Source organism: Alexandromys fortis, unplaced genomic scaffold (genome assembly GCF_014885135.2).
Source record: "Alexandromys fortis isolate MF-2015 unplaced genomic scaffold, M_Fortis_MF-2015_v1.1 scaffold_109, whole genome shotgun sequence".
Lineage (NCBI taxonomy): Eukaryota > Metazoa > Chordata > Mammalia > Rodentia > Cricetidae > Alexandromys > Alexandromys fortis.
In genome coordinates this window covers 2,220,835-2,242,571 of record NW_026068005.1, presented here as the reverse complement: position 1 = coordinate 2,242,571, position 21,737 = coordinate 2,220,835, and the positions used below count along the sequence as shown (strand labels likewise).

At 43.6% G+C, this 21,737-nt stretch overlaps 1 protein-coding gene across 5 annotated transcripts in view; it reads right to left on the bottom strand.

Moving 5' to 3' along the window:
• The window catches only part of Nckap5 (NCK associated protein 5), an 820,785-nt gene that overhangs the window by 174,931 nt on the left and 624,117 nt on the right, over positions 1 to 21,737 (bottom strand). For all 5 annotated transcript variants that reach the window (XM_050161478.1, XM_050161479.1, XM_050161480.1 and 2 more), the window contains one exon: positions 19,931 to 20,050. In XM_050161478.1, coding sequence (XP_050017435.1) covers positions 19,931 to 20,050 — 120 coding nt within the window. The remainder of the gene's footprint in view (positions 1 to 19,930; positions 20,051 to 21,737) is intronic.

Genomic DNA, 21,737 nt, shown 5'->3' with positions numbered 1-21,737 from the left:
CACAAACCAAAAACAAAAAAAAATAGTGAACATTATCTGGAATGATGACATTTGAGAGATCTCTAGTATCCATACACATGGAAACATATATGAAACTGTACGCCCATACACTTCTAAAGATAATCCAGAGTTACTAGGAAAGAATGGATGCATGCAATCACATGGCTGCTGAATATCAAACATGTTCAGCAAATCAGCCAGATATTATTGTTTTATATGCACACACACACATATATGTACATGTATGTCTGACTGTTTCTGTGAAACTCTTGAGGCTGGGAAGTAGGTCAGTGATACTCATAGCTGGGAAGTGATGGGGACCGCAGAGAAAGTGGATGATCTCCTGCGTCAGAGTTAGGGTAAGATGAGAATTTTCCAAAGACAAGTCTTCTCTACTGTCTGGAAAATAATCTACGATAGCTAGATAAGTAATTTTATTAAGTATATAGCAAGTCAAATTTAAAGAATAAATAAATATAGATAGATAGATTTATAGATGGATCGACAGGCAGACAGGAAACAATCCATCATCAAATCTGGTGCTTCAAAACACCCAGCTTAATTCAAATATAAAATCCACTCTGAGGCAGCAACCAAGGTTCCTATTAGAGGTCCAGGCAGAGCAGAGTCTCCTCCAGGGATGATCCTAACAAAATAATAGAAACTGATAGATAAGATAATATCATCTAATAGGGTATTCACAGCAGCATTCGGCCAAGGAGACAAAGCTCCAACAGGAACTCAGCTGACTGCCACGTTTTCCCAAGTAGGCTTCCTCTGGATGTTGTGAGCACCTGATCTGATATTTTATACCTGTCTGTATATCCATCTTCCATTTTTCCTATTTGTTCTTCTATTTTTGGCTTGCTATATACTTAATAAACTCAGTGGCTACACCTTGAATCCCAGCACTCGGTAAGCTGAGGAAGGCAGATCTCTATGAGTTCGAGGTTGCCTGATCTACAGAGAGAGTTCCAGGACAGCTAGGGCTACACAGAGACACCCCATTTTGAAACACAAAAACAAGAAAAACCAAAACCCTGAAAATAGGCTATCATAGATAGGTCTCCAGACCATACAAAACAACAGGCCGGGCATCCATATAGTTTGGGTTTAGTGGTTTCCCTTAACTATAGTAAGGGCTAGGAACTTGCTTTTGAAAAGTTACAAGATGTTATGTTATGTTGTCTTATGTCATATGTCCAATACTTTATAATATTTCCAGTCTGGGCAGAGGATAGTAGCACAGTTTAGCTATTAAAACATCCATGCTTGCAGCGTCCTGAACAATCAGTTGTAAACCTTTTGTATCCACAAAGGGCAGTCATGAGCATCTCAGAGATCCTGCTTTCTTATGGAATTAATTCAGTGAGTGCTTTTCTTTTATCGCAACGGACCTCAGCTTGGCATCTGAAGCACGGCTTGCAGAGCACCTCTTTATTCTGCTTTCCTCGTTTTATGGCGAATTCTATTGCAATCTTAATGGTAACGGCCCTCTGCACGCATCTCATTAGGAGCTTGGCGCATTAATTCAAGGATCTCCACGACTGCCTTGAACAGCGTCAAATGGCTCCGTGAAATATGAATAAAACTTATCGGAAAACATCTGTATGCATTTCATCTCGGAGAACACACACTGGGGGCTACTTTGAAATTCAGATGATCTTCACAACATAAATACACACCTATTGTGCGAAAGATCAGTGACGTGATCTCTATCCACCCCTTTCCGGATGTTTTAGTATTCCCCAAGGGAAAACAATCGGAAGATTGAAGCGCAGGCTGGAAACTATTTTCTCTTCCAGAGGAGCTTGTATTTTGAATTTACAGGGGTGAGCATTCCCGGGACTCTTCCTATTTGTTCAGTTTATAAAAAGAAACAGGATTGAGAAAGAGTATGTGCGATGAAAGAATGTTCAACACAACGTGGATGAATGAGGTAGGTCAGTGGTGGCTCAGACCACCTGCACGGCTTCAATATCAGTTTAGAATCAAGTTCTTAATTAAGGAAGCCCGCAGACAGATTGAAAAATTCCAAGAATACCCAGATGTAGCAAGAAAGCTGGAGCAAACCTGCAGCTCGGTCTCCTGCTTAAAAGGACTCCAGGAGCCCAGCCAGAGCTGCCATAGCCACCCCAGGATCAGCAATTTAATTTGGTGGTATTTCTGGCACATGTAACTCCAGCTATCTCCTGTACCCCACAAGTATATACTTAGAGCTAAACATCCCCATAGAGGACCCCCACCCCCAAACTCCCCATGAAGTTCTATACAAGTCAACAGTGAAGAGGTATGGATTTGTTACGGTGTGATTGGGGACCCATGCCTTCCTCCTTCAGGACACAGTTTCTGAAAGACACCCCTGCAATGCAACCAGCTCCCCTGCTCTACCTGCCTGAGCACAGGCCACCATTCACAGAGGGCTCACACCCCAGGAAGAGACAGGAGGACTGTAGTGCGGGTCCCCGCTGTTTGGCAGTGCTTCTGGGGTGTTTCCAACAATGGAGCATTCCCATTGCTTAGCTGCTCAGACAAAAATGCAGGGGTCTGAGGGATTTCACAAACAGGCACCACATCACCCAACCTATCTGTGTTTACGGCAGGCTCCCTGAATGCATCTCTGCAATTCCTAATCTCCACACAGTGGAGCTCCATGTATGCACTCAGCTTCCTGCACTTAAGCCTCTTTCCAAAGGTGCCCAGTAGGTCAAAAGTATACTTTTCATGCCAAGTTATTTCTTCTTAATTAAAAAAAATCAAATTTATTACCAGTTCTTGTTTTGTTTTTGTTGTTGTGACAAATACCCTGTCCCCAAATAACTTTTGGGGAGAAGGAGTTAGTCCTATAATTTCAGGCAACAGCTTGTTCCTGAAGGAAGTCAAGGCAGGAACGAAAGTCTAGAATTTTCAGACAGAACTACTTGCTCCTCCACGCAGAACGACCTCTGACTGAGGTACTCACTTCACAGTCAAAGTGTGGCAGGAACAAGGGAGGACTATGCTTGCTGCCTACAGTAGGCTGGGTCTTCTTACGTCGATTAACAATCAAAATACTTCTCCTAAATACAGACATGTCCACAGGCAAAGATGATTCCCGATACTTCATAGATTGAGATTTTCTTCCCAGATAATTGTTGGTTGTGTTAAACTGACCCTTAAAACTACCCAGGACATTAACCTGTGGCACAGAACAAAAGGTAGAGAGTGGCAGTCTGGACTTCTAGACGCTAGTCACCACTCTATTCTGACTGCATTGTGCGACCTTGCCCGCGACAGGGGTTGATGTAAGTGTTCAGTAACTAAGGGTGGGGTAGACTGTACAATCTTAAAAGTTGGAATATAATATTCTATGATTATATTATTCCTGAGCATAAGAACATTTATACGCTAAGTGTTTTGATCATGTTACAAGGTTATTAGATTCACATCCTTATTTGGGGACACATCCATTATGTCGACAGTGGTGTTGTCTGTAACAGATTATTAGGACACCAACCAATATATCTAACTCAATTTGGTCAAAGTATAAGCAAATTGGCAAGCCCAAACAGACCCTTAAATGCCATTTAATTGGTTGATTTGCTGAAAGCTATTGCAATATCCATTCTTCTACAGGACTGGGGAAAGGGATAAAGGTGACAATCCGAAATGACGGTCTAGGCAGGCAGGAGGCTCTGAAGGCAGAAAGCAATGAGTATGAAGTACACTGGCTAATATGAAGAAGCAATCTCTCTGGGCCTCAGTCTCCTGCTTCTGTAAATCTCTGGGCCATCTGTAAGGATTCAGTGAAGCGAATCTGTTTGCTAACAAGACATAAAATGACCTCAAATTAATTATCATAATTTAAAATATAATGCATATATTAACATGTAATACACTTTTGTGTATTTTAAGTGTTATATGCTTGGGTACAAGTAGGTGCATGCTAGTATGGGTGTACATGTGTGTGCTGGTACAGGCATTTGTGTGTGTGTGTGTGTGTGTGTGTGTGTGTATGAATCAGAACACAACCTTAGGAGTTTTTCTCAGTTGTCATCTTGTTTTTGTTGTTGTTATTTTGTTCGTTTTTTTTTTATTTGTTTGTTAGTTGGTTTGTTTTTTAGACAGGATCTGCCACTGGCCTGGAATTTATCAAGTCATCTAGGCTGACCAGCCAGTGAGCCCCAGGGAACCTCCTGCTTCTCTGCCATCAGCCCTAGGATTACAAGTGTACAACCACACTTGGCTTTCTTCATATGCATTCTGGGGATCGAACTCATGTCCTCATGAGACAATAGTTTTCCCATCAGAGATATCCATCCCTCCAGCCCACAGATGTTACTTATGCAACTACCAAATATTTCTTTTTAAAACTCAAAGACTGATTCTCATCCTATATGATTTCAGGAAAACACTGTGAAGCCTCAGCCCAGCCCATGCCAATCTGATAACCAGCTCATGCCAAATTGATATTCAGCCCATGACAATCTGGCAGCCAGTCCATGCCAATCTGATAACCAGCTCATGCCAACTTGATATTCAGCCCATGCCAATCTGACAGCCAGTCTATGCCTCATGCCAATTTGACAAGCAGTCTATGTCAATCTGAAATCCAGCCCATGCCAACCTGACAAGCGCACCGACTGCCTCTCTAATGGGGGCCTTCACGTGTTCTCTGTTCATTCTGCAAGGTTATAGGTTATACTACTGATCCCTCTGTTTTACCACCAGGAAGAACTGGACGGAGATGGGGGTAACGACTGCTTATGGCTAGAAGCAGGAGTGCGGCAGGATCAGGAAGGACACTGTTTCTGGTCCCCAGCAATCACAGGACCTGCAACATGCAGGGACCTTCTTTCAAGTGAACCTTTGTATAGGTAAGTGGCCTTTCATTGTTTTCCTAAAAGAATGACGTGTGCACACACTTTTTTTGTGGTGTGTGTGGATGTGTGTGTGTGTGTGTGTGTGTGTGTGTGAATGTGTATAAGCCAGAGGACAAATCCAAACATCATCTCTCAGGTGCCCTCCACATATTTTTGATATAGTGTTGGAGAACATTATTTTCAGGTGTGTAACTTTTGTTTACACTGCATTTGTTTAACTCTGTGAAGCTGTGTTAACTGTGACTGTCTAAAACACCAGATGGTCCCAAGGAAGCAATGAATGGCCAATAGTGAGGCAGGAACAAGGATAGGCAAGGCTAGCAGGCAGAGACTCTACATAGGAGAGATGGGGAAACTGAGGAGCAAGAGAGAGCAAGGAGAGGAGGATACTGGTGGCCAGCCACTTAGCCACCCAGCCAGCCACAAAGTAAGAGTGAAAGTAAATTTGCAGAAGAGAAAGGCGAAAACCCAGAGGCAGAAGGTAGGCAGCTTAATTTAAGAAAAGGGGGCAAGAAACAAGCCAAGCTAAGGTCAGGCATCCATAACTAAGAATAAGCATCCTCTATGAGTGATCCATTTGGGAGCTGGTTAGCGGGCCCCCCAAAAGCCAAAAGAGTAAAACATACCACAACAATATAGGTCTCTGTACTGGCTTGTTTTGTGTGTCAACTTGACATGACATAGAGTCATCAGAGAGGAGGGAGCCTCAATTGAAAAAATATCTCCATAAGGTCCAGCAGGAAGGCATTTTCTTAATTAGTGATTTATGGGGGAGGGCTCAGCCTGTTGTAGGTGGTCCCACCCCTAGGCTGGTGGTCCTGGGTTCTATAAGAAAGCAGCATGAGCAAGCCATGAGGAGCAGCACCCCTCCACGGCCTCTGTATCAGCTCTTGCCTCCAGGTGCCTGTCCTGTTTGATTTCTCTCAGTGATGGACTTTCACCTGGATGTGTAAGCTGAAATAAACCCTTTCCTCCCCAAGCTGCTTTTGGTTATGGTGTTTTATCGCAGCAATAGAAACCCTCACTAGAACAGTATCTCACTGGTCTGGAGCTCAATACAAAGGCTAAGCTGATTGGCAGGTAAGGCCCAGAAATTCACTGGCCTTTCCTAGGATCAAACATTCACATAAATTCATGGACCTGGCTTTTGAAATGGGAGTTCTGGGGCTGGAATCTGCACCCTCATTCTTGCAAGGAAAGCACTTTACTGACTGTGCCACCTCTTTGGTCCCCGTACATTTCTGATCGTTCATTTTGAGGTGCCAGAATGTGCCAGGCAGACGATAATTCAGAGGAAGTGACCTAAGGAATAGATGGGTGGCTAAAGATAGCAAAGTCAGGTGAGATGCAGCCGTTAGAAGATGACTAGCAATAGCAGACATGTCTCCTGTGTCACAAAAGAGACCCATCATCTGGTTTATACAAGTATTGCCACCAACTGTGGAGAATTTTATCTAGGCCTACATGTGGAAGTAGGAGGAAGTGGGGAGTGTTTGTTTGTGCTCCTGAGACCAGTCTAAATTGTAATGGGCCACAAAACAAAGCCAGTGTCACCTTCCCCTCCTAAAAACACTAACCTTATTGTTATGGTCTGGCTTACTTAGCCTTTGGGTGCAGGAGTCAGACTTCTCTGGTGCGGCAGCCACTGACAGCAACAGACATCCTGCAACTTCCACTGTGAGGAATTAGTCTCTTCTGTCTGCATAATCAGATCCCCAGGTAAACCTTGCCAATCCTGGCCCTGTGCTTTCTGTCTCCTGCTTTTCCAAGTCCTTACATTTATCCAAAATTCATGAGGATGTAACGCTCAGTAACATTTTTTTTAACTGGGAGGAAATTTTAAGGTTTCTATGATAAACATGAACTGCATGAAATTTACTAAATCCGGGATAATCTGGTTTTCTTATGTGGATATGAAAAAAATAATGCCTGAATGTTGTATGCTATGAGGTATATATTCCGAATTTACATTTTAGCCACTTAATTTATTATAACATAGTGCTGATTTGTGTCACAGATTTGAACCTTCATTTAATGTAGAAAGTCCCAACACTAATTTGGAAATAGGAGTCCTATCTCTTTCATTTTCCAAGATTTAGATTCAGTCTAACTCGATTCTGCCTTAGATGAAGAGGCAAAAAGACTCACTCTTGAAGGTCACAGTGATAGAGAACGAAGCTAGCACAGTCACCCTCCAGGGACTTGTTTTTCTACAGTGTTCTACGAGTAAATCTGATGCTGTTGGAAGGATTGGGAAAGGCAGATAAAACAGAATCAAGATCAAACATCTTTCTAACACCATGGCTATGATTAAAGGCAGGATCTGGGATCTGTGTGACTTTAAACCCCAGGTATTAAGACAACCAGGCTGGGAAGATGGCTCAGTGGATAAATAGCTTGCTACACAGGTGTGGAGACAAAAGTTCAGATCCCCAGAGCCCTTGCAAACGTCCAGAAGATGTGGGGCTCATCTCTTGAGCCCAGTGAATGGGAGGCTCCGAGAGGGGACTGCTCCTGAGTGAGCTGGCCCTATCATAGAGCACTGCTTTAAAGTGAGAGACCCTGCCTCAATGAATAAGGGGTAGAGAAATCAAGGAAAACTCCCAGTATCAACCTCCGTCCTCCATAAGCATATGCACACACATGTACTCTCCACATGCCACACAGACACAAATGTAAGAGATTAACGCTAAATTTGGGGCACAAACTATTTTCAGAACCCAATAAACTTTTTCAAAGATTTTTATTTCTCTCTCTGTCTCTCATGGGGGACATGAGCATATAAGTGAGAATATCTGTGGTCAATGGCTTTGGATCCCCTTGAACCCTGAGTTATAAACGGTTGTATGTCACCTGACATGGATTCTTGGAACCGTATTCAATCTCATATTTCTCTTTCAATGTTCAGTTTGTTACTAGAAGACTTTCTGAACTATCCCTGTATGGTGGTTGGAATATGAATGGCTCCAGAGGCTCATATGTTTAAATGTTTAGTCATCAGGAAGTGGCACTACTTGGCAGGGGTCAGGAGGTGTGGCTTTGTTGGAGGAAGTGTGCCACTGGAGGTGGGCTTGGAGGTTTCGAGTGTGCAACTCAAGACCAGTGTCTCAGTCTCTTCCTGCTGCCTGCTGATCCAAATGTAGAACTCTTAGCTGCCTCTCCAGCACCATGTCTGCCTGTGTGCCACCATGCTTCCCACCATGATGACAATGGACTAAACCTCTGAAACTCTAAGCCAGCCCCAATTAAATGCTTTCATTTATAAGAGTTGCCACGGTCATGTTGTCGCTTCACAGCGATCGAGACCCTAACTATGACACCCAGGTATCGTCTTTTGCTCTGAGGATCTCTGATGATAAATATTTCTGTTATATTATCTACTTAATAATGTGATAGTTAGCATTGACTGTCAACGTGGCTTACTTTAGAATCACCTGGGAAGAAAGCCTCAAGGCTTGTCTAGATCAGGTTCGGCCACGGCATTGTCTTGATGTTAACTGATATAGGAAGGCTCAGACCACTAAGGGCAGTACCATTCCCTATGTGTGGGGACTGAGTGGTCTAACAGTGGAGAAAACGAACTGACTACAAGCATGCATGGATTCGTGCCCTTCACTGTGAATGTGTCTGGTGCTTCATGTTCCTGTCTCAGCTTTTCTGAAATGATGAACTGTAACCTAAAATTGAGAGCTAAAACATCTCGTCTCCCATAAGTTGTTTTTTTGTCTGGGTATTTTTATCACAGCAAGCCAAATGAACTAAAACAGCATGCAGCTGTCTACACTCATCTGTCCTCTTATTAAATAATGAGCTCTTCATATCTGACACTCTTAAAGATCTCCGTGTCTTCAGCAGCACTGACAGTGCCATATATACATGCTACATGGATTTTCTTGGCTGGCATCTATGCATGTGTGCACGAGTGCAAAGTGCAGAGGTCAGCCTTGGCTTTTGTTCCTGAGGCACTCTTCATGCTTGTGTTGTTGGTTTGCTGAGACATGGTTTCTCAGGGGTACTAAAGCTCACTGAGCTATGTGGCTGGCTGGAGAGCCCTGGGGACCCACGTGCTTCCGTCTCCCCAGAGCTGAGATTATAAGTGTATATCGCCACATTCAGTTTTCCCATGTGTGTGCTAGGAATCAAACTCAGGTCCTTGAGCTTCAAGGCAAGCATTTTACAGACTGAGCTACCTCCTCAGCACTAGCGGATTTCAGGTAACACGATGAAGTCCCATATGCTAGCTGTGCTGTGGTTGTGCCTGGAAAGCCTTGTCAGGTATTCTGAGCACAGGCATCTTGCTTTCAAGGAAAAACCCACCGTCACCAGCGCAGAGTTAAGACCAGCAGGTTGCAGGACAGCCTTGACCCCCGAGAGGCTCTGCTAGGCTTCCGTGGTATTACGAAGCAGTTGAATCAGGAGAACCGTGAAGATTACAAATCTGAGAGGATGTAATACAGCCTTGAATGTCCACCTTCTTTAAATTGCAAAGCACCAGTGACATCTGTCCAACATCTCCAGGGGACACTGTGGGCTGCAGCTGGCAGCAGCCCGCTGTTACTTCTGCCTGCTCTGGCCCAGCATGCAGAGACACTTGAATGTAGGACATGAGAATTTTTCACTGTTTCTGGTAAGATGATGGTTTATATGGTGCCAGTAATGCTTCTGAAAGCAACTCACTCATATTTGGCTGTGTCTAGGGTTAGGGGAATATGAAAAACAGAAGGCAGGTACCTTTGACTGGTACCTTACCATTTACAGAGAGTGCTTGAGGTGGGGTCAATTAAAATCCACACCCAGGAGGCAGCAGGGCAGCAAATACTGCTCTGGCCAAAGGTTTGCCAATATAAAACCATTCCCCACAGCTACTGGGAGCCAATAATTATAAGACAGAGGTCCCATGCCTGATTACACAGGCACCAGGCAGAGATAAAGCAAAAGAAAACACTGAAAAACAGAACAAAACAGCGAGAAGAGCAAACCAGAACTCAGGTAAAGATGAGAGAAATTTCCCCTACTCATCCCGACTTCATGGAGAGATGATATTCAGATGTCTACCTTCCTTATCTGGCAGATACAGGACCTTGATTGTACATGTGTGTACATGTTCATGTGTGCACATGCTAGTGATGTTTCATGTGTATGTGCAGGAACATGTGTGTATGTGTATGTGTGTGAGTGTGCATGAGGGGGTAGGGAAGAGGGTATATAAGAAGTTTTGTGGTCAGGTTTATGTGTGTGTATGAGGATACAATTTGTGTGTGCGTATATGTGAAGCAACACATGTACATGCAGGTGCACGTATGTGCATATGCATGTGTGTACTTGTATATGTGGAGGCCATGGTCAACTTCCATTCTTGTTTCTCAGGATACCATTACCATATTCTTTTAGAAAGTATCTCTCACTGAACCAAGAAGGCTAAGCTAGCTGCCCAGCAATCCTCTAAGCCATACCCCTTTCTCTGACTTCTTAGTACCGGAATTACAAGCAGCTCTCACCACCCCAACAGCCTTACATGGGTTCTGAGGATTGAACTCAGGTTCTCTTACTTTCATGGCAAACATGCTACCAACTGAGACTTCTCTCCAGTCCCCAGACATACAGTACCTGAAGGACTGTTCTCATTTCCTCCCCCACTGACCCACACTGTAACTACTTCATCTGTGAAGCCATCCCTGCCTACCTGCCCTCAAACAAACATCACACTCATCCCACGGGTTCACTGGATCATTAATTCACCTAACAGTCATTAAAGCTTACTTTTGTTTATATGATATGTGGGAGGATTCGAAGTTTAATATGGCAAAGTTCTTGTCCCTAAGAAAGTAGAGAGTAGCAATCTCAGACTACCTCCACCTCCTAGAGCAGTGCTGATGTTCCTAAGCAGCACTAAGTGGCAGAGTATTTGGCCACTTTACATGAACATGAATGGGGGCAGTGCCGACTGTCCTGCTCACTGCACAGTATTTAACCACTGCATATGAATGGGGAATGGTGTTGACTGTCCTGATCGTAGCACAGGATTTGGTCACTGCACATTCTTTTAAGAATGCCTAGTACATCAGCTGAAATGGTTGAAGTGTGCATTATGTAAGCATGAGGCCTGGAGCTTAGAGCCTTGGAAATCCATGTAAATGCTGTTTGGCTGTGGTGGCTCACCTGTCATTCCAGCTTCAGAAGGTAGGGAGGGACAGGGGATCTCAAGAGCAAGATGGACTAGGCAGTGGTGGTGTGTGCCTTTAATCCCAGTACTCAAGAATCAGAGGCAGGTAACTCTCTGTGAATTCAAGGTCAGCCTGGTCTACAGAGCTAGTTCCAGGACAGCCAATGCTACACAAAGAAAACCTGTCTCAAAAAAACAAAACAAAACAAAACAAAACAAGCAACAAACCAAAACCCAAAATGAACAAACAAACAAGAGTAAGCTAGTTGGCAAAACTGTCCATATAGTAAATCTCTGGAACTGTTTGAGAGAGTCTGCTTCTACAAATAAGGTGGGGGAGAAACTGAAGATGATTTCTGACATCAACTTTGGGCTTCCACATGTAAACAAACACATATGCATGCAGATCTGCACACATATTCATCTACAAACACGCAAACGTCTATGCACACACACGAAGAAAGAAAAAAAGATCAAGAGTGTGTCAGTTACTTTGTTATTACAAGCAAACACCTGACAAAGCAAATTGTGCTCCCAGTTTGGGGAAAGATACAGTCCATCATGGCAAAAAAGACAAGGCAGCTAGATAACCAGGTTGCTGGTCACACGGCTTCCGTTCTTAGGAGGCAGGGGACAGACAGGAAGTTGGAGCAGGAGGTAAAACCTCAAGAGCACCCCTCCACAAACACTACAATGTCTCATTTCATCCAGAGAGGCTCTACAACCTTCCCAAGGAGCTTCATTCACTGGGGACCATGAGTTTAAACACAGGCGCCTGGGGGACACATTTCACATCCAACACAACAACGAGGGCAGAAGGATAGGTTGCATATTGTAGCACACTTAAAGAAATCATTCAGTGCAGGCTGGGCTGAGAGAGTGAGATGTGGGTGTTGAGGGGGGAGAGAAAAAGAGTCACTGAAGAGCACACAGATGCAAAGGGGGATGCAGACTCCTTCCTGCATTTGCACAAGATGCTTTCCGGTTTCCAGTTAAACTCTTCTATATCTACGGACTCACTCTGAGGCACGGGTTCCTCCTCCAGGCCTTCTGCAGACCCTTCCAACTTGTCCACCTTCTGCCACTGTGGCACCCACTGGCTCTAACACATCACTCTGCCACAGGCTCCATTTTGGAGCACAGACTCTGGAAGAAATGACTGTCTTCCCTAAATCCTTGACACTCACATAGATTTTTGTTTGTTATAGAACTTTTATTAAAAGATTTATAAATTTTTTTTTACTTCCAATTGTGTGTGTGTGTGTGTGTGTGTGTGTGTAGTTGCCTTCAGAGGCTACAAGAGAGCATCAGATCCTTTAAAGCTAGAATTACAGGTTGCGAGTTACCCAATGAGGGTGCTGGAAACTAAACACGCATCCTCACCAAGAGGAGTACATTGGTATAGAATATTATTTTAGCTAGGCAAAGATGTATCACATTTGTTTATGTTGCAGGATATAACCTTAACTGTGTAAAGGTGTGTTATGTGTTTATGTGCATTTGTTTAACAATGTAAGGGTGTGTGTTTAGTTATGTAAAGATGTGTTGCATCTGTTTCACCTGGCCTGCCTAAGCACCTGATTGGTCTAATAAAAAGCTCAAAGGCCAACAGCTAGGTAGATAAAGGCTAGAGGAGGCTAGCAGGCAGAAAAAATAAATAGGAGGAGAAATCTAGGCTCAAGAAGGGGACCAGTGGAAGAACAAGAAAAGGAAAAGAGCATGAGGGAGATGCCTGGGTCAGGAAGCCAGGCAGACCTAGAGAATCAGTGAAAGTCTGACAGACAATGGAAAGAAAGGTAAAATGCCCTGAGGCACAAGGTAAATAAAGAGAAGTGGGTTAAGTTAAAAGAGCTAGTTAGAAATGTGCCTAAACTAGGCTGAGTGTTCTTAACTAATGAGAAGTGTCTGTATCATGACTTGAGAGTTGGCTGGTGGCCCCAAAGAAAAAGCCCAGTATAGTATATAATTGTCAATCCATCTCTCTAGTCCTTGTTATATCGTCTTATTTTAAACTTCATTTCCCAGTAGAAATTACAGAGGATGTAATCCATACAAAAAATCATTAGCTAGAGGATCTGGGTGAGTTTACCCCGCAACAGAAAATGGCTAATATTGTTTAAATAAAGTAGAGAAAACCTAGTATCTTCAATTTAATGGGTGATTAATTTGTTAACATTTTAAAATGTTCAGAAAATTTCTAACATGCTTTATGCTAAGTACATTAAAATGTAAATTAAAAATTAATTTTCAAAACTGTTCTCTGGGTAGATATTCTTTCATATGGTTCCTCGGCTTTTCTCCTATATGATACACATATTTTTTCAGTTTTGAGATGGGTTAATTTTTATACCAAGACCATAATGTTGTCATCCAACATTAAATCACTGCTACTTTATAAAATGTTTTGTTGAAACGATACTGAGATTTGACACTTTACTATCTAATGTGGTGTCTATGCAGATCACAAAATTAACAAGGTGTTGATGTTTGTGGTTCAAGAGGACAAAGAGAGGTGACCTGTTTGGGATGAGCTGGGATGATGTAGCATTGTGACCAAAGAAATGGCAAACAGAAAAATACTAGAGAAGGAAAATCTACCATATTCTCCATAGAGTGAAAGTATTTATGGCCCGGGGTGGGGACAGAGAAAGAAAAATGACACTATCAAGGGTGAAGTGGTTCTATTAAGAGTTTTGGCTATAGTATGAATGGGGGGGGGGGTAACTTTCTGCCCTAACCCTGAAGATCCTTTCTCCTCGTCTCTACCAGTTCTCTCTTGATCCAAGCTGTCATCTTGTCATTGAAAGTTTGACCCTGCAGGAGCTGTGTGATCTTTCAGTGTCCCTTATCTCACAGAGAGGCCATTTTTAGTCCTCTGACAAGTTAATATCCTCCCGGTGCTGAGTGTGTAAGAGAGCATCCCTGACGGACCCTCTCCATATGTTTTCACGTCTGACGAGCACTCATAATGGCACCACCAAGGCCCTCCGATGACGCCGAACAGCAGATTCACTGCTGGCAGCTACACCACCATCTCAGCATCTCCAAACTGCCAGGAAGCTGTGCCCCCCCCCGATCACCCTGAGGATCCTTCTAAATTAGATATCAGAGTTTCAGGGCAGGGTGGAAGCTGCCTCTGTAGCAGGTATTCAAGTAGCCAAGGGACAGAGATGATCGATTCCAGAAACTCATAAAGAAAACTGATGCTGGCAGAGCGGAGTCAGGAGGTGCTCTAAACTCTGGGGCCTTTCCTGCTTCTTCTGTAGACTCTTTCTTGCTCAAGAGAGGGCTCATCGGCTATACTTGTTGTGTTCCAGGACAAGGAGAGACCTTGTTTTCAAAAGGAAGCTGGATAAGGACAGCTGAGATTACCCTTTGGCTGCCATGCATGCGTGTTCACACACACACACACACACACACACACACACACACACACACACACCATACTTCTTTTATGTATTCAGAAATTCCCTAACTAGACAGAGGCAAATGGAGGCCAAGCTGGGCAGTGATAACGTGGATTTCATTAGCATTTTACATTGAATCCTACCCTGTCAATCACAGCTGTGTGACTCAGCCTCTGTCTGCCTGTATCCCCGCTTGCACAATGGAAGCAATGCTGGGTCGTATCTCATAGGATTGTAAGAGATCAGACTGATTAAGGCTCTAAATTTTGCAGCACATGAGGTAACATGGTGATCTCTGCATGTTTGCTTAGCCAGGTTTTGTTAGAGCCCATATGGGTTCTTGTTAGAGATAATAGTGTTGGAGTCTTCCTTTAAAGCCGTCTGAGGGTCTGACATGTAGCTCAGCGGTAGAATGCTTGTCCCATGCATGCAGCTCTGGAGTCAATACTGCATTCCTTAATAGACAAGTAACCAAACAAACGAGGAAACTGACAAACATTTGAAGAGCAGTTCACATACAGAATTCCCTCCATGTAATATAATTCACTACTGCCTGTAATTGTGTTATAGTTAGACAACAATATTTAATATGATCCTAAGCCCTCTGGTGCCATTTGCCTTTGTAGAGGAGTTGCAAACACTTGGATCTGGTGTAGAGAAATATTCCACTGTTACCCACACTGGATAATACAGTCTATATAAAATTACAATATTAATTTTAAGACATTTTGAGGGGCAGGTCTGTCATAGGACATAATATATAGAGGTCAGAGAACAACTTGGGAAATCAATTCTCTTTTCTACAGTAGGGTTCTAGGCATTAAAGCCAGGTTGTCAGGCTATGCCATCTTGCCAGTTCCCCATTATTAAGTCTGGAATTCCATAATTACCATGATATATATACACACACACACACACACACACACACACACACACACACGCTATACACAAGTTACTGAAATAACTCATTTTTGGTGTACTTTCAATCGAATAGGTTAAAAAAAAGCAGTGATGAAGCAGACAGCATTCAGTGTGACTTAGAAGAAGAAACGGTAGCCTCTGAATCATCTAGCTTTGAATATTTATAGATTTAGACAGGATTCATTGATATTTCTGTCCCAGAGACAGCAATGTTGGGATTTTATTTTCTATGCTAGATCTTTGGTTTTTTAGAATTTAGTTTGCATTCTTATCTGAATGGAACCTCATTTACTACTTTATCTACTCCCAGGGACATCACTGCACACCCTGGAATCAGGAGACAGTTCTCCATCAAGCTCAACATTTTAATTTTTAGGTTCGTGTTCATGGACCTTGACAGTGGACAGAGCTGTGTTCAGTGGCTGGCGCCATTCTGTTTCATTTGGGACACTGGGTGTCACTATGCTGCCTATGATGCCCTGATACCATGGTATCTTTCTCCTGCCTCAGCCTCCCGACTGCTGTGACTAAAGGAGGCACCACTGTGCCTGGTTTCTTGCTCTATTTGTAAGTTACTAGAACCTGTCAGCTAATTCTTATATCCAGCCTTATTTTTTCAAAATTGACTGTGACTTACCAATGTCTTTTTCTATTACTTATAATTTATTTAACTAAGTCACCACAAATCTAATCATCATCTTTTTATATTGCTGTTTAGGTGGCTACTTCAAATGGTTAAGAGTCATTGAGCTGTCTTCTACAGAGGAAAACTAAAAAGTTTTCTAAAACATCAAGAAGACAAACTGATATCCACAGGGAGGACTTCCTCCAGAGTCCACGGGGAGCAGCTATAGGGTCTGTAGTTTTGGCGGTCAAGTGCATACAGTTTGTTGTGCCCCACCCAGGACTTTCTCAGTCACAGTCACTTTCACAGCCTGGATGGACACACTCTGCACAGCCACAAAGGATCTCAGGCATCCATATGAAATGAGAAAACTTCAGAAAGGAGAGAGCACAAAGTTCCCTTCTGTTTATGCAAATCACCCTGCCAACTCTCGGGAGGATTCACCACACATTCATTCTCCCCTTTGACAAAGAATTACCAAGTGTCAGAAGGTGAAAAGCAAGCTCAAGCAGTTTTTCTTTTATCTCCATGGTGAGTACTTGTTCTCACTTAATCCCCAAAGCAACATCAGACAACTAAGTTGTGAGTGAAATAAAGACCTGACCAACCGCAAATCCCGCTCCTTCCTGAGTGCGACTGTGACAGTGGTGGACAGCAAGTGTTTTAGTTTCTCTTCTGTTGCCGCTGTATACTATCTTGACAGAAAGCAATCTAGGGGAGAATGAGTTTATTCTGCTGATAATTCCAGCCCACTGCCCACTATTGTGGAGAAGTCGAATCAGGAACGTGAAGCATCTCGTCGTATTGCATCCATAGTAAAGAGCAAAGAACAGATGCAAGCTCTGTGCTCAGCTAGACTCTCATATAAAGGCTGAGGACCAGACCGAAGGAATGGTGCTGCCCACAGTGGTCTGTGTTCTCCCACATTAATTACAGCAACCAGGACAATCCACTACAGACAAACCCATAGGCCAACCTGGTCCAGACAGTCCCTCATTGAGTCTCCGTTCCCACCTAATTCTAGGTTCTAACCGTTGACAATTTAACATTAATCATCTCCGTACTCATTGTAGTCTATCATTGATCTTCATGGGTCTCTTAACAGCCTGTGATGGCTGGGTTTTGTCAACTTGACATAAACCTAGACACGCCTGGGAAGAAGGAATCGTAATTAAGAAAATGCTTCTAGCTTGGCTGGTCTCTAGGCAAATCTGTGGGGTACTGTCGTGATTAATGACTGATGAAGGAGGGCTGACCTCACTTTGGGCCGGTGGTCCTGGGTGCTGTAAGAAAGCTGAGCAAGCCATGAGAAGCAAGGAGCAAACATGGTTCCTCATGGCCTTGCCTTCATCTCCTGCTTCCAAGTTCCGGCCCTGAGTTTCTGCTCTGACTTCCCTAGATGGTGGACTGCAACTGAGGGCTGAGATGAACCCTTTCATTCCCAAGCTGAGTTTTGGACATGCTCTTTAGCACAACAATTGAAAAGCAAACAACGACATGGTCGACCTTTAGCAAGGGTTACTTATAGTAGAATGGCTCGGGGAATTGAAAATTTTGGGTGAAACATATAAACTTTGAGAGCTGAAAATTCCCCATAAATAGACCCTGAGGTCTGTGGACGGCTGGATCATCTGTCCCCGTCACTTAAATATGCTCGACAGAATTTTGTGCCGGCCGATGGAGATGCTGCACTCACCGTCTTCGGCTCTTGTGTTTACTCTATAAATAAACTCTCGGTATTTATAAACAGGGACTGTGGATCCTTAAACACTGTTCCAGAAGAGCCTTGAGTTAGAACAAGCAAAACAGAAAAATTCATGAGCAGGCAACAGCTGTTAAAGGTAATTACAATATTGGATCTTGATTGCAAAACCACAAAAGAAACGGAGCTTTTCAAGATCCCCGATGACGGACGCTGAGGTTGGTCGGGTCCAGGAATCAAAACTGAGACACACAGTTACACAGTTTCTCCCCGTAGCCTGCCGACAACTTCTGAGTCATCAATTATAAATTATGTTCCAACAGATAAAGCAGAGAGGAAATTAATTTCTGCAATGAGATGTACTTTATAAGAGAGCTTCTTCAAAGCACTCTTTTATTTCAGTTTGGGGGTGGGTGTAACTATTGATACTATTTTATTAACTCTGTTTCCTTCTGTGAACTGAAACTTCCCATAATTCCTCAGAGCATACTAAAATGTTTATGGCAAAATTCAGAGGCTGGATGAGGAACTCAGGCGCTGAGAAAAGAGTCGAGGAGAATCCTTTATGATGATGGAACTCTACTTAGGTGATGCTCAATATAGTTGCTTCCAGTTTAGCCACCCAAGGTTTTGGAACATAGGAAACTAACTTTAGCTTGATGTAATTTATATGTGTTCCCATGGCATGAGTGTGTGTGCGCATGCATGCATGTAGACCCCCCATCCTCAGGTGGCATTCCCGAGACTGCCATCCACCTTTCTGAGACCAGGTCTCTTTACTGGCCCACACCATGGTGATTAACTCACTATGTTGACTGGTCAGCAAGATCCAGGTTCTTCCCTATTTTTAATCTTCCTCATGCTGGAATTACAAACGTGTTTCAAAACCATTTTTATTTTATTTTTATGGGGGTTCTGAGGACAGTTCCCCAAGTACTTTACACCCTGAATGATCTCCCCAGTGTTTACTGTAACATTTTCAAGTAGGAATTTAGATAGTCCTCCATAGACAGAGGCTCTGGTGTTGGACAGTACCATCTCAATGATCAAAAGATTCCCAGTCACCTTCAATCCCAGTCAACCAGACCAAGCAACTCGTGAGTCAACTTTCACAAAATATAGATGCCCCTGTGAAAGCACACCTCAGTCTTTAACAGCACAGGCCAGAAAATCTCTGAGCAGAGTTCATGGGAACCAGCTGAGGAAATGTGTGTGTTAACAGGATCAGAGGGTTGGGAAGAGCAAAGGTCAACCCTTTAGCATCCTGTGTCAATTCTCGTACTCCCTGCCGGCTTCAAGGCTTCAAAATGGAACAGATGGCTTGACTTTCCAGGACTCTGCATGCTGGGGATGTACCTGAGAGCAGAGCACAGCCAGAGCTGTCGGGGAGCAGCCCTGTAGAGACACTGGGGTGCAATCCAGGAAGCGAGGTGAGGGAGAGAGAAGTGATGCTGCACACACAGCACCAGGTTGCTCAAATCCCAGACGCAATTTGTGTTAATAGTGAGCTTGAAGTAAAGATGCGTGCTTCAGCATTTCAGGAAACGTCCGCGCTTCTCGCAGAATGCACGGGGAATAAAGATGCTCCCCAAAGCCATCATTCCTCAACTCTACGCCAGGGTTCCACTCAGCTTATTGGAGAATATGTTCTGGGACCTCTGTGTGAGTGTGTACCTATGCATGTGAGGATGTGTGTGTGTGTGTGTGTGTGTGTGTGTGTGTAAGTGTGTGTACATGTGTACTTGGGTATAGAGGCCAGCCTGAGGTTTTGTTCCTTAGGACACTGTTCTCGTTTTTAGAGACAGGGTCTCTCATTTTTACCCGGGACTCACCAATTTGACTTAACTGGCTGTGCAAAGATTCAGCTATCTCCGCCTCTCCCCCTGAAACTCGAAGCACATGCCACCACACCTGGCTTTTTAAATGTAGATTCTGGGGATTAAACTCAAGTCCTTATGCTTGCAATGCAAGCGCTTAACTGTGTCTGTGGCATCTCTCCAGCCCAGGCGACACTGTCTCCTGTGAACTCGTCTCGGTGGAGCTGTTCTTTGTAAGAACGCAACTCCCAGAAGTTGAGTATTTGAGAGACACTCCATTTTAATGACACCACCTGAGATAGCGAGGCGTTGTGGTTTTCATGCAATGGTGCACTATGCCTGACCCCTGGGGAGGCTGGCCAGCTTTGAATGCAAGCAAGTTCCGGTCAAGAGCAAGTCGGCAGCAAAGGCCATTTTCCACATAAGCACATACCTGGAGAAGCACATCAGAAGCTGGTCTGACGCGCTGCTGGAACAGGATGCTGAGCGCCCGGTTCTGTTGTTCCAAGTCAAACACTCTGGTCTTCAACTTTACACACTCCTCCCTCAGGTCCTATGACAAACAGTGAGGAGGGAAAGGCAGTTTGACTGACAGATGTCTTTGCATATCACAGCCATAGTTCATATGATACCTCAGACACATTAGTGGGAAAATACCATTCTGTTCTTCAGAGCACCCAGAAAAAGAAGTCATGAAAAACATTTTCTTCCACAGACTATTGTCTGATGGAATTGCTAGGATCAGGGAAGCCCGACTGTACAAAAATAAATAAATAAAGCACCTTGAAATCAGAAATGCATTAATGCAGGCTGCTATTTTTGAAGGCAGTAAATCTTAGTAATATAAAGTCAATTTACGTTTCTACCCATGTATTATGTTTCTTCGCTGTCTTCATAAAAGCAATCATAAAGCACAAACCACAAAGACAACAATATTTTTACAGCAAATAAAGAACTGATGAACTAAAGGAACTAGCACTTTAGATGGAACCTTCTGGTGTCATTTAGGGAAATGAGTCGAGAATCTCAGCATTGTGACTCCTGAAGTCATTGATGCATTTAGTGGGAAGTGGTAACTTTGAATGGAAGGGTGTATGTGTGTGTGCATGTGCTTCCATGTATATGCAACAGTATATACATATGCAGATATACGAGCACATGTATGATCATGTATGTGAAAGATGCATACTTGGGTGTTGTTCCTTAGGTGCCATCAACTTCGATTATGTATTTGTGTGTTTGTGTCCATATGCCTGTGTGGCTGTGTGAGCATGTATGTGTGTGGAGGACCAAACAGGACACAAGGTGTTCTGCTCTTAACTATTTACCTTACTCCTTTGAGATAAGGTATCTCACTGAATTCATACCTTTTCTCATGATGTATGCATGGAGGTGAGATAGGCGTGTATGTATGTAATGAATATGTGTGGATGCAAGCATGCTATAGTATGTATGGACGTCAGAGGACATCCTGGGTTGTTGGTCCTCACTTTCCACTTTCTTTGAGACAGGATTTCATTGCTTGCTGCAGACCCTAACTGGCTTCTGGGAGTTCTCTTCCCCGAACCTTCCATCTCCCTGTTCAGCTTGACATGGGTTCTGGGCATGTGAACACATCTGCACATACTTGAGAAGCAAGCACTTCACCCCATCTCTCCAGCCCTAACCTTCTCACGTTGTGACATGAGTTTGTCAGTGTTTACAACCACTTTGGGACACATGCAACTCACACAGATTGAAAATACTGGGCTGACATGATAGCTATGGGAAGCCTTCCTGTATCAGCCTGTTTTGCACACAAGAGCTATAGGGCGGCTGTGGCTGAGTGTGAGCATGCTCTACCATGCTCTGCAGCACTGGCTCTGTGAAAGGGCGTGGGGCAAGGCAAAGAAATCTTTCAGAGTATGGCTCCCTGCACACTGCACACTCCTTTCATCTTTTCTAGTTAAATGGGTGAAGCCCATGCACAGAGTTTAGCTGATGCCTGTCCGCAGATGCACGCTTGGAATGCGGACTATAGGAAGACAATGCAGGGGCCAGAAGCAGAAGTATATGTATTCTGTCTGTGGGTGCGCCACCATTTTTTAAAGCATTGAACCTCTGCTTATCGCCTATGCTAATTTCTCTTGTCAGCAGGCACATAACACTCTGCTCCCAACACTAATTGTTTTCACTACTACTAATTAAGTAATTAATAAAACCCGACTGTGGGGTAGATAAATATTAATAGTGCCCATTGG